Here is a 16,821-nt window from a genome sequence, read left to right on the forward strand (position 1 = left end):
CTGCAAGCGTCAACCGTGCCCGGTGCCAAGGGGGGCGACGCGCTGCCGGCCGGGCTGGTCGAGCCGCGAGCGCGACCTGGCGACGTGGCCACCGTGCACGCCGCTGCAGGCTGAGCCTGGCCCATCGAGCCCCGCCAGCGTGAGCAGCGTTGCCGACTCGACAGCCGCTCCAGCTGTGGACGGAGCCTGATGGTGCACGTGGCCCGAGTGAGCCATAACCTGAACCACCCATCGCCCCCTGCTGGGGACCCGAGGTATTTTCTGTACAAGTAAACACGCTGCACAAGCTGCTCCCCCACCCTCTGGCTCCAGAGGCACCGCTGGTAATAGATTCATGAGCAGAGATCGTACGTGGACCAACTCAAACCATACTACCCACTAGAATTGTTGGACCTCGTGGTGACTGCCCTACAAGACACACACACGACGCGTATATCGGGACGAATAAGGTTGTTCTGCGATGTTTGTGGAGAATCATTGTTAGGTCCCTTAATTTGCATGAATATGGTCGTTAGAAGTATTTTAGTCGTTTGTTTTCTTTTAATCACAAAATCTTGCCAATTAATTCATATTGGGCCCATTAGCCAATTGATAAGCATCTAGTCTACATTTAAAATGCTAATTTTTTATGCTCATTTCTTTGTCAGGACACCTTGTTTGCTCGCACACAGTTTAAAGGTCCGCGGTCTGAGCGTGGTTGTGTTTCGCTAAATTCTCCTGTTTGATTTGTACTAGGTGCCTCGGTGAATGTGTATGCTCTGACTTTAACATAGCTATTTCTGTGACCAGTTACAAGCTAATCACTCAGCTATTTCAATGATAAATTCTCCTGTTTGATTTGTACTAGGTGCCTCTGTGAATGTATATGCTCTGACTTTAACATAGCTATTTCTGTGACCAGTTACAAGCTAATCACTCAGCTATTTCAATGCTAAATTCTATGCTAATTCCTTTGTCAAGGGGTGCCTCTGCGGATGTGTATGCTTTAACTTTGCTATTTCAATGAGCCATTTCAATGCTAAATTATATGCTAATTCCTTTGTCAAGGCGCTTTGTTTCTTCTCACACAGCTTAAAGGTCGTGATCTGAGCGAGGCTTTTTTCACTCCAGCGCTGTCCTCCAGACAATCTCGTCCCTTCACCTGATGACGGCCGCTTGTGTTGTGGCTGAAACGTCGTGATTTTTGTTATTTTCTTTTTTACCTACGTGACTTTACCCAATAGAACCAAAGAGTATGATAAGCATCTATTTTCCGAATCTATACACTCGCATGAAGACTACTGTTTTGAGATATTAATTTTAATCGCATAATCAATTAATTCGTTGATGTCCCTTTTGCCATTGGGCACACGTTGGAGAACAAGGTCTCTGCAATGGAACGAGATTTTCAAATCTGCCCATTGGCAAGAAATTGCATCGATGCGATGATGATGACCGGCTCTCTTCATGGGAAAAGAGTTTTAATACTTCGCATTACGATGATCAGGTAACGAATCAACTGCTCCGTCCCAACTCGGACGAATCTAATTAGTCCCCTGTTCAAGTTGCACTTGCAATGATCATCAACAAAGCTCAAGGACAGTCCGTTCACCATTTGGGGATTGTATTTGCCGCAACCAGTTTTTAGCTCATGGACAATCATACGTGGCATTGTCAAGCGTTACGTCAAGATTCAAATGCCACCGCGTTCACTGAAGACCCATTTTGTGCAGAAGAGTATGGAGTGCATATGAAAAACATTGTGTATACACAAGTCTTTAGGTAGTGATTATACATTTCGTTTCAATTATCGAATGATTACCTTAAATGAAATCATTTCTGCACACTGTTACACACAGGTCAACAACACCCACCACTTACATATCCAAGCATGAACAACCACATCCCTTGGGTCCGTGAAATGCCCCTCCCCCCAGCTGGTATATATAAAGTAGTCGTTTGGTTAACATTTTGTCCCGATCAACAAAAACTTCTGTTTACTAAAATAACTGTTAATATAACTCACTCGTGAGTTTAAATATAAGTCAAAATCACTTAGTCTGCAAAAGAGCTGTTTCCACTGCCAAAACAGCACACGTGATAATTTAAACAAAGCCAGTCGAGGTCTAAACGCTCATAAATGCACATCGCTGATTGGCTGAGGGCATGGCTCTGCCCATGTAAGAGTACTCAGATTGGCCGAAATTAGCGCCTTGCATGCGTAACGTAAACGTACTGATAATCACAATGTTAACATTAGTAGAAACCATGTGGTCCTATGGGAGGCAAAACGTTAACCGAACAACCGTTAACAGACGTCACTGTTAACCGAGGGACTGCTGTATACAGGCAAACCTCGTATAGCGCTCAAGATGCCTTCTTGGTAAACAAAGTTGATCTCAGTTTTATGCCTACATTTCCAGCCAATAGAGGTCAGTCGTCACTGTCGCCATCACAATGACCCGTGTTTGTTTCTGGGCTCTGTGTCAACATTCTTGCCATTAAACCCAAAACAACTCAGCATCGTTGTGTTGGCTTTGGGTGCTACGTTGTCGGGTTTTGCTGAAAAACATGTACGGAGGCGTGTGGGTTATCAAGATTTTTCCAGAGTAATACTCGTTACGATTTCAAATAAATACTCGTGCATGGCCTCTACTCGCAATATTAATAGAAGAGGTCAATAATTCGCTGAGTTATGCATATCTTCGAATCAAATTCAATATATATAAAATTTGTGCATACAAAATATATAAAAGTGCATTATGCCTTGCAAAAATAGAATACACCTGCATTGATTTAGCATGAAGTCTACAGCAAACTCTTGCCCATCGCCGAGGTTAAGTTCTTGTTAAAAAGCTGCAATCGGAAAATTCGCCTTCCCCAAACTCGAAGGCAAATGGGGATAATGGGGGTTGGTTCACGGTTCCTAACGCATGATAGAAAGAAAAATGGCGGGCGGCTGAACCTCACTGCCTCATCACTCGAGGATGGAAACACCACGTGACCCGGGACCCCCAATGGGCCGCTTGAGAGAAGAGACGGGAGACAACATAGAGACAAGATGGAGACAAGACAGAGACAAGACTGAGACAAGATGGCACTGTGTGTGTTCTTCCCCGGCAGCAGCATCATCGCGAGCAGTGCAGTTACGATGCGTACAGAAATCTCGTGATCAGCCGCGAATGGTCCAGCCACAGGGGCGCGATTGGCGAACTCTGTACCTCAATAGCCTTGGCATGAAACTGCAAAACCATGATAGCTAAACCCGCGAGAGGGAAGAGTTTGCAGTACTCGAATGTAAAAATACACTTTTTTTAACAGTATATAATTCAAGGAATCCACTTATCAATGTTGCAGAGTGGTGCGACCCCAGTGTGTGAAACAAACGGCTGTGAATGGGACTGGACCCGACTTGTCACAAGAACCCTTCATTCCCTGCATAGCCTCCACACAGCTGGGCTCGCAACGCCTCGCACGACTCACCTTGAGACGTTGTCACACGGCAGCCAAGCAGACGTTTTAATTATCGGACAAATGCAGAAAGATGGGACAAATTTACACGATGGGTTTTGTTTTGAGAAGTCATTGGTGACCGAGCTGAGACCATCAAACTCATCGCATTTGAGAGCCCAGTTTAATCACAACCATGTGTTTATCTAAGTCTATGAGTTTCTATAAAGTATGCTCGTCTATATTTTCATGAATGGGTCACTATATTAGCCATTGGCTTTCTGTGTGAGTGGTTGGGTGTCTGTCTGAATTTATGTGGCTCTGTGTCCAATAGTGGGTCTGTATGTGGGCCTTTGGGTCTCTATGTGAATCTATGGTGTTTATGTGAATATATGGGTCACTTTGTAAATCTGTGGGTCTCTGTGTAAATATTCGGGGTCTCTATGCCAATCATTTGTGAAGCAGCACGACAGTGCACGTTGCAAAATGAACGTAAAGCTACCACGTGTCTGGGAGGCTCAACAGTGACACGTGGTCAGCTGGTTGCCCCTCCCTCCACCACCAGCAACGCCCACATTTCTATAGCCACGCCCACACAGTTGAGGCCTCCCGTTCTACATCTCCATTTTCAGATGGTCCAGATCTAACCAGGACTTTGGTATCTTTACGTTAACCTCACGAGGCATTGCGGTTCAACTGCACGTCGCTACATTGCCGGCGTCTTGATCATGGACTCTATGAGGGTCAGTTTCTAGCAGTGGTGAGTTGATTGGTAAAGTGGTGAGTTGATTGGTACAAGTTGCTGCATTTGTTAAGATGGTTTGAGACAGGTTGGCTGAACTTCTGGCTTCTCTAAGTTGAGGTCTCACGTTCTCCTTCTTCATCGTTTGGCTCATCTCCTTCCTCTGCCGGTGCAACTTGACCTGTTTAATAAAGAGAGGTAAGTGATGAGTGCGTGAAGAGGCCAAGTGAACAGTGTAGGATTGATACTCTTTGGTTCTATTCGGTAAAGTCACGTAGGTAAAAATAAAACAACAAAAATCACGACGTTTCGGCCACAACACAAGCGGCCTTCATCAGGTGAAGGGATCAGGCTGTCTCGAGGACAGCGCTGGAGTGAAACACAGCCACGCTCAGACCGTGACCTTTAAGCTGTGTGCGAGGAAACAGAGCGCCTTGACAAAGGAATTCGCATAAAAATTAGCATTTGATTGGCCGACTTAGCATAGAGGTGGTGTTCGTGCCGGTGGACTTGCCGTTTGGCGTGGGGGAGGAGAGGGGGAGTTTACCTATTGATGGTGTGATAAGGGAAATTAAGAGCTGCGGAAGTTTGGGGTACCACTACTTTGGAAAATATACTGTACCATTGAAAATTAGTTTAATGTTTGGTTCGATTTAGAACATCTTTCCAATGGTTGCTTAATTTGAAACCATCTACTCCGTTGAAATTGTGTCTGTGTTTGTATATCTGAATTGCCTCGTGAACAAATCTCTGATAAAAACCCGTGGGTTTGCAAAGAACCTTGGTATCGGAGAAATTTATATCGTGATCACCCACAGCGTTGTAACAATGATCAGCTACGGCAGAAGAATTCGTTTTGCTGTGTTTCAAATCTGATTTGTGCTCGCGAATTCGGTCGGAGACATGTCGCTTTGTCTCCCCGATATAGCAATCACCGCAGGTACAACTCAATTTGTAAACCCCAGGGTACTGTAAGTCAGGAATGACATCCTTCACGGATGGGATCAGATCACGAATTTTTGTGTTGTGGCCGAAACGTCGTGATTTTTCTTGTTTTATTTTTTACCTACGTGACTTTACCGAATAGAACCAAAGAGCATGGATCCTTGCAGTCACGAAAGCTTTAAATCTAGGAGTGTAGGATTGTGCAACACTTGCATAGATAACGAATGCAGGTTCGTGTATAACAACAACAGCCGTTCACAACCTGGCAGTGACGTCACAACCGCGCTTGTGCCATGCTAGGTGCACTTTGAGGTTCCGTGATTTGTCAAAGGTTCGCTGGTAGGCGGTCACGAAACAGACCCAGGTCTCGTGGGATGACTGAGATGGCTGGCAGACGCGCCACCTGTGCCTCCTACTGTGACAACTTTCTGCGCTTTAGCCGCCTCCTCTGCCTTCCGTTGTTGTTGGAGGGCGACTGCCTCCAGCTGCTCAGCAGCGTCCTTCACGAACCTCCGGCACAGAGGCCGATCTTGACACCGCTGGTAGCGTTCATCGGTAAGTCCAAATTTAACACACACACACGCGCCCAGTGTGCCACTGAAATACCGCGCCACTGAAATACCGCGCTAATTCTGGGGTGGGCTTCCCCAGTCGTTATACATTTTCTAAAACAAAGTAAGTTATATGAAGACCAAACCAAGTATAATTACTGCTTGTAATGTCATTGCTTTAAAACATCATAACAGAACAATCGATCATTCACCAAAACGTAATAAAGTATTATTGACTAGAGCTGCGAGCCAGAATTTAAGCAATTTGTTGAGCACTCTCCTTCTCTATCCAGACGGTCTGGACCATCCTTCTCGCATTCACAACCTCCAAGCAGTGCCGCATTATCCTAGTAGCAACAATGGCATGTGCTACTTATCAGTGTCTTATTATCGTAGTAGCAAAAGTAGCTACATATGCTATGGGCCCCGCACTTTCAAGGGCCCTGCGCTAAATGCTTTCTAGATATCAATTCCGGTTCAGTGATTCTGCACTTGCTCTATTACTATAGTACTATACCACCTTCAACTTTTGTGAACGACTGGGTGTTTAAGTTTAGAGATTTGTCATTATCTGGCTGTATAGCAAATGAAAAAGTACAATTACTTTACTCTGCAAGTTAAAAATGTATACTCTTTGGTTCTTTCGGTAAAGTCACGTAGGTATAAAAGAAAATAAATCACGACCTTGTGTTGCGCCCGAAACGTCGTGATCTATTATTTGTCTACCTACGTGATGACTTTACCGAAAGAACCAACTAGTATGGATTCCTGCAGTCACGAAAGCTTCAAATCAAGATTTAAAATGTATGTTTTAATATTTTCGTGTTTTTTACAAACATTTTAGGGCCCCTATATAACGTTATTTGCTACAGGCCCCGCACGAGCTTCATCCGGCACTGTCTCTAAGTTGTCTACCCAATCCTGGCCACGCGATTCCTAGCGTCCTGCACGTGCCCCTGCATGCATCGCAACAGGGGGGAGGGAGGGGGCTTCTTTCCAGCCCCAAGCACCCAGCTCATGAATCAAAGTCACTTCCCATGCCATGACAAACTTGCGTAACAAACACAACGGTCCCCCATGATGTAGCCTTGACCAGTCAGTCGAGGCAAGTGCTGCTAGCGAGTAACACCTCGAGAGGGTGATGTGGCCAGCACCACGCCCGGCCGCCTTTGTCTCAGCAGTGCTGGCGTTTACACAACGCAGGGAATTGAACCCAGGTCGTTGGCTCTTAGCGCAGTTCACACAAACACACAAACACAGAAAGAATGATCCTTACGAGAGTGGTTCCTACTTCATACCTCTGTCACTCTCACCTGCTCCTGCATCTTCTCCAACTGGGTTCATTGGCTGCATTTCTTGAGGCCTGCTGAGAGAGAAGTGGACACGCGTCGATCACACATCCCCACCCTCGTCCACTTGCAGCCTGTGTCACTGGCACGGCTGGGAGTCTAACCCACGCCTCACACCTGCCTGGCACCCGCATGGAACCACTGACAACAGCAATCACTGACCCTGATTTGACAGATATCCTTTGTTTAACCACGTGAGAGCCCATTGAGATCACTGTCTCTTGTGATTGATGTGTTTTATTTAACGACGTGAGAGCCCATTTAGTTCACCATCTCCTATGACTGATGCAGTCTCACATCACCACCCCCACTCATATGGAGCCCCTGTCACTGACAGCAGCCACGGCTGGGAGTCTAACTCAGGGGTCCCAGCTGCCAGGAGCTCCCGCAGGCTCCACTGAGCACAGCTCTGAGTCACGGGCAGGCAGGGAGCTGGAGTCAAACTCAGGCTCTGGAGAGAGCCTGCTCAGGGGTCTCTGGAGTGGCCATTATGAGCCGTGTTCTCTCACTCACTGTGAGGTTCTGGTGCAAGTGCAGGCGATACTCACGGGGCTTCTGATTCTCTTGGCTGACATAGTCTCATTATCCTCCTCCAGCAGTACAAAACAACTCCAGCAACAGCAACCAGAGGAATAACGACTCCCAAGACGATGCCAAGTACAGGTGATGGAGCTGGGGTTGGAGCTGGGGTTGGGGTTGGTGTGGGTCTTGCGTCTGTCGGTTCTATTAAACATAAACGCAGACAACACAGAAACACGTGAACACTCAAGAGATTAAAGAATTAAAGCTTTCTTGACCGCATAAAATTACTCATTGTTCTTTTTTGTAAAGTCACGTATGTAGAAATACAATAAAATTATGTTTAAACAAAAAACAATCACGACGTTTCGATCACAACACAAGCGATCTTCATCAGGTGTCAAGAACAAATCATGGAGGGAAATACAACAAGAAGATGAGAGACGAGAATTCAACAAACCTAAGAAAAATTATGTGAAGCACAACCAGTCAGGCGAACAACACAGTTAGACACTTCCTGGCGGACCACGAATTTCAGGAGAGTTAAATTTCGTGTTCAACCTCTGGATTGCACATACAGGCCTGTATATACGAGGTACAAAGTCAGCAGAAATACATATTCAGGCCTGTATATGTATTTCTGCTGACTTTGTACCTCGTATTTGTTCACTCTGTCTATGCTGGTATGTGCAATCCAGAGGTTGAACACGAATGTAACACTCTCCTGAAATTCGTGGTCCGCCAGGAAGTGTCTAACTGTGTTGTTGGCCTGACTGGTTGTGCTTCACATAATTTTTCTTAGGTTTGTTGAATTCTCGTCTCTCATCTTCTTGTTGTATTTACCTCCATGATTTGTTCTTGACACCTGATGAAGATCGCTTGTGTTGTGATCGAAACGTCGTGATTGTTTTGTTTTAATATAATTTTATTGTATTTCTACATACGTGACTTTACCGAAAAAAAAACAATGAGTACTCAAGAGATGCAGACAGTCAACGTCTTCTTCCTCTTCCTGCCTTGTCCCCCTCCTCTCGTGCGGTCTCTGCCCTGCAGCTCCTCCTGCTCTGCTCGTTGCTGCCTTGGGCCACCTCCGCGTCTACTCCCCAGTCCCTCGAATCCGCCGCGTTCGCCACTTCTACTCCCCTCGCTCTCGGCCTGCCCCTCTGTCTCTGCCCTGGTGCCTCCACGTTCATCGCCCTTGCGGTTGCCCCCTCCTCTACTAAGGCAGTCCCAGCCGTGTGAGCCGACTCCCTCTCTCCGCTCGAGTGAGATGAGCACCGCCACTCCCGCCTCCTTCCCCAGTTCTTCAGTTCTGACCGATCCAGTCCTGTGATCGCTGAGATCCGTCGCACCATCCTCGTTTCTGTGCTGCACAGCATCTATTCCTCCTGGTTGTCAGGAGGAGCAGATGCGCTGTAGATTTATCGAACGCGCGTTCTGGATCTACACGGTGCAAGACCTAATGAGGTCTGTTTTCTGGAACATGGAGGTGATCTTTCAGCTCGACGCTGCCTAGACTCTCATCTCCGTGTCTAAAACTAGTGCCGTGAGGGTGCTGCATCCATTGCAAGTGTGAATGAATCGACTGTAAGAACTATTTAATTACCACGCATGTTTAAGTGTGTGTGTGTTTTTGAGAGTCTTTCGTGTGACAAAGTAACACACTCGACATGCACAGCGATGCAATGGGAATGTTCACAGTGCCGTAAGCATCTCGCCGTCCATTCATTAAAGACTTTAGATGGCGAATCGGCGACAGAGTCAGGGGCGAGCGTCAGGCTGGGAAATCATTGCCAGGGGAGAGGATTGGATGCGAGTTCTGCGGTGTGAGGATGAGACGGGGGTTTCATGTTCAGGAGTGTACACACACAAGAAATGGAGAGTGACTCAGCATCCTTTCGTCCAAAAACAAGGGCAGAAATCTTGTAGAATTAGTAACATAGAGGGAGGGGTGATCATTTCGGGCCCAGGAAGGCAACCCCATGTTCCCACAATGTCAATAATTATCTGTCGAACGCGGTTCTGCATAACAAGTCATTTTCTAGGAACGTAACCCCCAGCGTCCGGCGAGGCCTGCCTGTGAATGTTAGTGACGGTGCTATAATAACCCAGCCTAGGGGGAGGCCATTGTTCACGATTCTCCTGCGGCTGTGTTCACCGGCGAGGTGTTCACGCTCAATGCACGGTTTGCCCAGCATCGTGTTCATAAGGTGAACGGTAGAATTCATTTGATGACTTTTGGGGCCAGTAACGCCAAACGGAGTCATGGACAGCCAGCAGGAGAGGTCAATCATCGCTGTGCCGGTTTCCTGTTGACGCTGTAAATCGCCTTGCAGCTCCCACATCGGCACTTGAAGTGAATCCGAATCAGAAACTTAATCCCTGAGTAAAGCCCTTTGAGCTAAGAAACTCTGTTTTTACATCAAAGCATTCCACATCCCACAAGTGGACAACAATCTCATGGGACACAGACAGAGACAGGAACTTAAGCTGTCATTGGTTCATGTCGACAACTCAACAAAGAGTCGAGTTTCTTATACTAAGTGATGTTATATACTGTGAAGAATAACAAAGACCCTTTATGCCTGTACCACAGAGTGAATTTTAGTGGTAAATTTGGACAATAGAAGAGAATTTGCATTCTTGCTTAGCGAGAATGATAAAGTAGTGGGTGTTAAATAGATCCAGGGAGGACATAATGCAAACCTGGTTCATTGTGAACGTTCAGCTGCAGATACCCAATGTCTTCCGTGCTTGACTTGTCGTATCGATAAATCGTGACCTCACAGCGATATCGTCCAGCGTCGTGGGTCTGGATGTCGCTGATGGTGATGGAGGCGTTACACGTGGACTCATCACCCACCCAAGTCACCTGCATCGGCCTGAGGCTTCTCTTTCTGTATATGATCTTATAAACCTTGACAGCAAACGTGAGAACACGACAGGGCATGACTATGTGTCCACATATTAAACGTGCTCATATTCCGAAAACTGACACATGTAAATAACGTTGAATTATAACAGATAAATATATAATACACCTAGGAAATGACTCTTCTTCAGAGTAGAGAGAACGGAGAGAATTTGAGATTATTCTACTTGAAGATACAATACAATTCTGCTGTCTGAAAAACTTTAAAATTGACAATGGGACCAGAAAAGGAGAGGGGGTGACCTTCATTGAAATAAATTAGCATGAACGGGCGTTAATAAAGAACATTTACTCATCATTGTGAGCAGGAGGGTGTAAGTCATAGTGTGCAAGTGTGACAGTGACGCACCTTCTCATCTTGTCCGTCTATGGTCCTGAACCACTCCACCAGCGTGTGTCTAATACCCGTGATGTTGCAGGTGTAAGAGCAGGACAGGAGAGCCGTGCTGCCTACTGTGGCATCCTTTGCATCCGGGGTGACAACGGCCAGGTCTGTGGACAAACCCACGATGGTCACATTAGCAGTGGGAATGAACCTCTGGAGGAGGAGGAGGTGCTGGTCTCATAACGCAGTGGTGACAATTAGGACAGAGAAAGTGGGCAAATACTTTCCGTTAGACGAAGCATCTCTTTCGGTCTCTAGCAGAGCAGTGCAATGCTGCATGTTTGAGAACGGTCCACAGAAGGGGATATCTTAGAGCTACCTCTGAGGTCTCTTCCAGTGAAGCCGAGGTGGTGAGATGTTAACTAACTCGCCTGGTAGGAAGGCACGTGGGTTCGAGCCCGACCCTGACACCTGCTGATGTGTGTTTAGAGTTTGCGTGTTTACTGTCCCCGTGGGTCGCGTGGATTTTTCTCTGGGTCCTCCGGATTTCCCTTCCACATATATAAAGATCCGTTTAGAGTATAGATTAAGTGACATTGGATCCCCACAGCAGGGAGGATTATTTTCCGATAGTGCATTACAAAATCGAGTAATGTTTAACACATAGGCTTTCGCGACCAATGTTATCCATAACATAAGTTTTTGGGGGTTAGACCACGTAACCAATTATCGAGAAATGTGTGTAATGTTTGATGCATGACACTCAAACAGACATACAGGCAAACCTGCCCAATGCAACTTTGTTGAATGCGACTCTGCACTGGTTACCTGATGTGGGTCGTTTTCCGGAACATGGGGTGATGGTTCAGCTCTGCGTGGTTTTACGCTAAGATTATCATCTTTGTTTCAAAGGGTGCTGCATCCGTTGGAAAGTGTGAATGAATCTACTGTGAGAACTATTTATTTACCACCTATGTTTTTTGTGTCTTTGTGTTTTTTGTGTGATAACGTTACATACTAAACACGTACAACGCAAATGTTTACATATTGCCGCATGCATCTACCCGTCCATTCACTGATGACAATGTCAAACGAATGCCAAGATGGCAAATCATTTAACGTTCAAGTGACTGTTAAGTACGAGTGTTGAGCGTGAGTACCGTGGTACGGGATGAGAAGTGGAGGAGGTTTTGTGTTCAGGCGATAGTGAAAACTAAAGAGTGCACACACACACACAAGAAATAGAAAGCGACTCACCATCCTTTAGTACAAAAACAAACACCAACATTATTTAGAATTTGTAAAACAAAGAGGAAGGGGGTGATGATTTCGGACCCAGGAAGGCAACCTTAGTTTTTCCATTAGGTCTATTATTTACTGAACGCGGTTTAGCCCAACGCGTCATTTTCCAGGAGCGTAACCCCTGCGTTAGATGAGGTCTGCCTGTTCTGTATTTTTAAAACGCATTGTTACTGATAAATGTTTAGCGATTATACATTTACATTATGTAAGAAAATATACTAATGTGTGCGATTCCTGGAAAATGCCATGTTGGGCACAACTTTGTTAGACATAAAACAGACCTCGTGGGAAAACTCAGGTTGCTTTCCTGCCTTCAAAATGATCACCCCCTCCCTCTTTGTTTAACTAATACGACAAGATTCCCGCCCTCGTGATTGTACTAACGGATGCAGAGTCCTTCTCGTGTCTTGTGTGTGTGTACACACTTTGTCAATTTCAATGCAACACAAAGCCCCCGTCTCCATTCTTCACACACCACGGCACTCACACCCTACACTCGCCACTAACACTGTCACTTAAACATGTAATGATTCATCTTCTTTGGTTCTTTCGGTAAAGTCACGTAGAATGAGAATAAAATAATAAATTGATAAAATAAAATAACACAATAATATTCTCACGACCGAAAGAACCAAAGAAGATGAATCATTGCAGTCACGAAAGCTTTAAATCGAAATGTAATGATTCACCATCCAGCTCGTCTATATACCTCTTTCTAAATAAACAGATGCATCATGTAATGTGTGAACATTTACGTTGTGCTGCTGTGCGTTTTGAGTGCATTACATTATCACACAAAAAAACCATACCCACACGTGCACAGACTCACTCTGCTGTTGTCGTTGTATCCTCAAATATTGTAACTCAATTTTTACCCACTTCCCAATGTGATATCGACTGCAAACTTGGTATACTTATGTCAAACTGATGACAATACTATATTCTATCATAAAAATATATTTTTCAAACAATATTTTTTATATGTTATGTTTCGGCTTAGGTCTAATTGCCCACGGTCAACTGACGTTGGCTGTAATTGGCCACAATCCCTTACGTTATGGCAAGCTTCGGGGCCACTTCCTGGAGTCGCGGAGTTCTTCCATTGCAAGTAAATTTCATGAAAGCATGTTTTTAAAACGTTTTTAAAAATATTTTATGCAGATACTAAAATGTTAGCAGCGTCAAACTGCGTATCACCGAAATATCACCCCCGTGTTGTGGAAAACAAACCCCATCATCCACAACCGTCTAGATCCATAACACGCCTTAGATGAAGCTGCGTTGGGCAAGGGTTTCCTCTGTATATTTTTTAGTTACCAAATGTTATCCCTGTGTCCCACTACTAATATACACATTAATTGGGATTGCTCACAGAGTAGTGCGACGTGTCTTGCTAGAGAACAGTCCGCAGAGCGGATATCATAGAGCTGACTCTGAGATTCCTTCAAGCGACCTCTGCTGGTCCATGCAGTTTGGAGCAGGACTTTCCCAAATTGCTCTTCCACATGGAACAGCACTTATCACGTGACAATGAACTAGATACTTTAAATTCTGAGAGTTTTAATTTCGTCGACTTTAGGATTCGGTTAACTCGCAGGTAAATGTCTGGATTTGAACCCATGCTTCTGAGTGGCCCTAGCTCAGAACTCTGACCTCTGAGTCACCTCCTATACGACGTTGTTTTAAGACTGCAATCGTTGCCAGGAGTTGAACCCAGTTCACCGTGGCACTGGGCCCATGGCTCTAAAGTGTAGATGTTGAGTTCTATATCAGGTCTGTAGTATATGTAGTGGAGTAGATAATGCGCAGAGGAATTGGCCATATACAGTACATACAGACAGACAAGGAGAACGGGTCACACGAGGTCGAACAGGTGGTCGAGTGGCGAGTGGCGTAAACAAACCCAAATAATGAAGGGAGTCGTGGCACGAGGGCTGTGATTGGTCGAGAGGCTGTTAGCGTTAAGTGGTGGCGTCTGAATATCTGAGGAAGAGGACAGGTGCGGGCTGGCAGGAAACGGCCAGCGAGCCACGTGGCAATTAATTAAGGCTAATGCGAGAGGGGATAAAACGCGAGGTGGTTTGAACGGAGAGGAGTTGCTGTTGGGGAGTTGCTGTTGGAGAGTTGCTGTTGGAGAGTTTCCGCTGGGGAGTTGTTGCTGGAGAGTTGTTGCTGGGCAGTTGTTGGCGAGAGGTGAAGAGATACGAAGAAGACAGCTGGAAATGTTAGGGAAGAATAGATAGAGAGCCGGACCCCAAAGACAGTAAATAGCGATAGGGAGAGTCAGCGTTAGCGGAGATAGATAGAGTCACTGTGTGTGAATAGATGGAAGTCACTGCGTGTGAAGAGATAGAAGTCACTGTGTGTGAATAGACAGACAGGATACTGTGTGTGAATAGATAGAAGAAGAACCACTGTGTGTGGAAGGGAAGTCACTGCGTGTGAAGAGATAGCGGCGATACTGTGTGTGAGGAGATAGAAGACGAACCACTGTGTGTGGAAGGAAAGACTGTGTGGGAAGAGATAGGCGAAGAAACACTATGTGTGGAAGGGGATGCAAGGACGATGCTGAAGTAAATCGGAGTGTCTGAGTTGGCGGAGCACGGAGAGAATTACTGTGTGTACGGAACGATGGAATAAAAGTGACGGCGGAAAAAGAGACGGTTGTCGTCCGAGTGAATTCACGGCACTACATTTGGTGTCAGAAAAAGTACGGAACACGCCACGATGTCAAGGAAAGCGGCAAAGAAAAGAAATGTGCCAGTGGACTCGGGCGGCGACAGCGACAACGACGATTTGCAGCCCGGCCAAATGGCCGGCAGTACTCCGGACGGTGACACCGGTTCGGGTGGTGCTGAAGGCCCGGGATCGCCGGAGGATTGGCGAGTCCTCATGACCCAGTGGGAGGCCAGAATGGAGAAGTTGTCGGAGGAATTCCAGAACTTCTTGACGGAGAACCGCATTCAACTACCCGTACCGGGTCCACCGCCGAAGGTTGCTGCTCAGCCGGAGCGGTTGGAAGATTCTGACGACGAAGACGACCAGTCGGAGGGACCGCCATGACGGCTACACGTACAACGATTTGAGGCCAAAGTGGGAGATTGGACGGCATTCATACGAAGATTCCGTGCGGCTTATGAGTCCCTGAAGTGGACGGAGAGTGCCGTGTTACGAGCACTGCCGACGGCATTGGATGATGACTCCTTGGCGACTTTTAACGGACTCCCTGCCGCTGTCAGAAAACACATTGGACGGTGCTATTGCGGCAATGAGGAAGGTCTACGAGCCGCGGTCGGTCGCCAAACGTCGATTTCAACAGAGGAAACGGGAGGCCACGGAGTCCCCCCTGGCATTTCGCAGCGCCTTGCTGGCCCTCGCCCAGGTTGCGTACCCGGCGATGGACGAGGAGGGCTGGGACTCCCTGCTGCAAGAGAAGATGTTACAGCTGGCGAAGGAACTGAAAGTCGTCTTGTCGCTCCCGGACAAGGATGATGACGACGACGTGTCATCGTTGCTGATCGCAAGGAACATACAAGTCAACCTTGATATACGAGACGAACCAGCGTCGGCGGTAGCGAATGCCGTCGCTGACGACCCCTGCCGGGGCTGCGAACACGGTGGCGGTGGTGGTGGACGAGGCGCCGCCGATGGCAGCGGCGGCCGGAGTGTCGACCGGAGACCGACGGCGTCGTCCCGGGGCATATGGAGACGGCGTGCATCGGGCATGCTACGAGTGCGGGCAGAGGGGTCATCTCGCCCGCGACTGCTGGAGACGAAGAGGTGGTCCTCCGTGGGCGCCGAACAACTACGGCGGGCGGTTCCCCCACGGCCGCCCTATCCACATCACTCATCCGCGTCATCTCAACCGTATTCATCGGGTTCGGATAGTACGCATGGCCGGGATATGTGGGGCGCGTTGGTACATCGTGTGTTGGGGGCCGCGCCGGGATCGTCGGATGTGATGGCATGTATTTAAGGTGTTATGGTACGGGTTATTGTGGATACCTGGGCGTCGGCAACTCTCATTTCGTTGCAAACTTTTCGGTCGCTGCCGACGTCGCCTGGATCGTTAGCGCCAGTGGAAGGGCCATGTGTAGCGGCAAACGGGGGCAGTTTGGGCATTATGGGCTGCGTGGTTGCGACAATTCAAATTGGGGAGGTTATTGTGACAGGAAGTGTTTTAGTTTCAACGGCCTTGGCGGTACCGTGTTTGTTGGGCACGGATTTTTTGCAAAAGATGCCAATTGAGATTTCAGTGGAAAAAGGTTGTTTGGAATTACCGTCGGGGAAATGTATGAAATTTTTGGGGACGCCTTCGAAATTTGCGGTGGCGAACGCTGTGGTGCAGGCTGTGGTGAGCCGCACCGTGCGCGTCCCGCCTGCATCGCAAATATTGGTACCGCTACGGTTAAAGAAGGAATTGCCTTGGGATGAGCTACAGGAGGGAGTGCTGTTGACACCCTCAAATGCTGTGTCGAGAATGCCCACCGTGGTAGGAGCTTTGACCATAATACCAACTTATTGTGATCCCTTCATTCAAATTGTAAACGCGGGGCACGAAGAGGTTGTTATTCAAGGGGGCACTACGTTGGCGCACGCAACGGGTGTGCCGGGTCCAGAAACAAAAACATGTTTTGCTACGGGGCAGGATGAAATGTTGTCAAGGGAGGAGGACGATCCGGAATGGTTAAGGGATCTTTACGAACAAAACCCAGAGTTATCGCCTG

The 16,821-nt window shown here is 47.1% G+C and overlaps 1 protein-coding gene across 1 annotated transcript in view; it reads right to left on the reverse strand.

Annotated features, from left to right (window-relative positions):
• Window positions 1-315: 315 nt before the first annotated feature.
• LOC116958144 (uncharacterized) overlaps window positions 316-16,821 on the reverse strand; it is a 37,569-nt gene continuing 21,063 nt past the window's right edge. Inside the window, exons 8-12 of the mRNA XM_076055835.1 lie at window positions 10,817-10,959; window positions 10,242-10,452; window positions 7,565-7,739; window positions 6,966-7,030; window positions 316-4,352 (exon numbers count right to left, since the gene is read on the reverse strand). Coding sequence (XP_075911950.1) covers window positions 4,282-4,352; window positions 6,966-7,030; window positions 7,565-7,739; window positions 10,242-10,452; window positions 10,817-10,959 — 665 coding nt within the window. The 3' untranslated portion in view covers window positions 316-4,281. The remainder of the gene's footprint in view (window positions 4,353-6,965; window positions 7,031-7,564; window positions 7,740-10,241; window positions 10,453-10,816; window positions 10,960-16,821) is intronic.

The sequence above is a fragment of the Petromyzon marinus genome, chromosome 73 (genome assembly GCF_048934315.1).
Source record: "Petromyzon marinus isolate PM22_M1 ecotype Great Lakes invasive population chromosome 73, UKy_Petmar_22M1.pri1.0, whole genome shotgun sequence".
Lineage (NCBI taxonomy): Eukaryota > Metazoa > Chordata > Hyperoartia > Petromyzontiformes > Petromyzontidae > Petromyzon > Petromyzon marinus.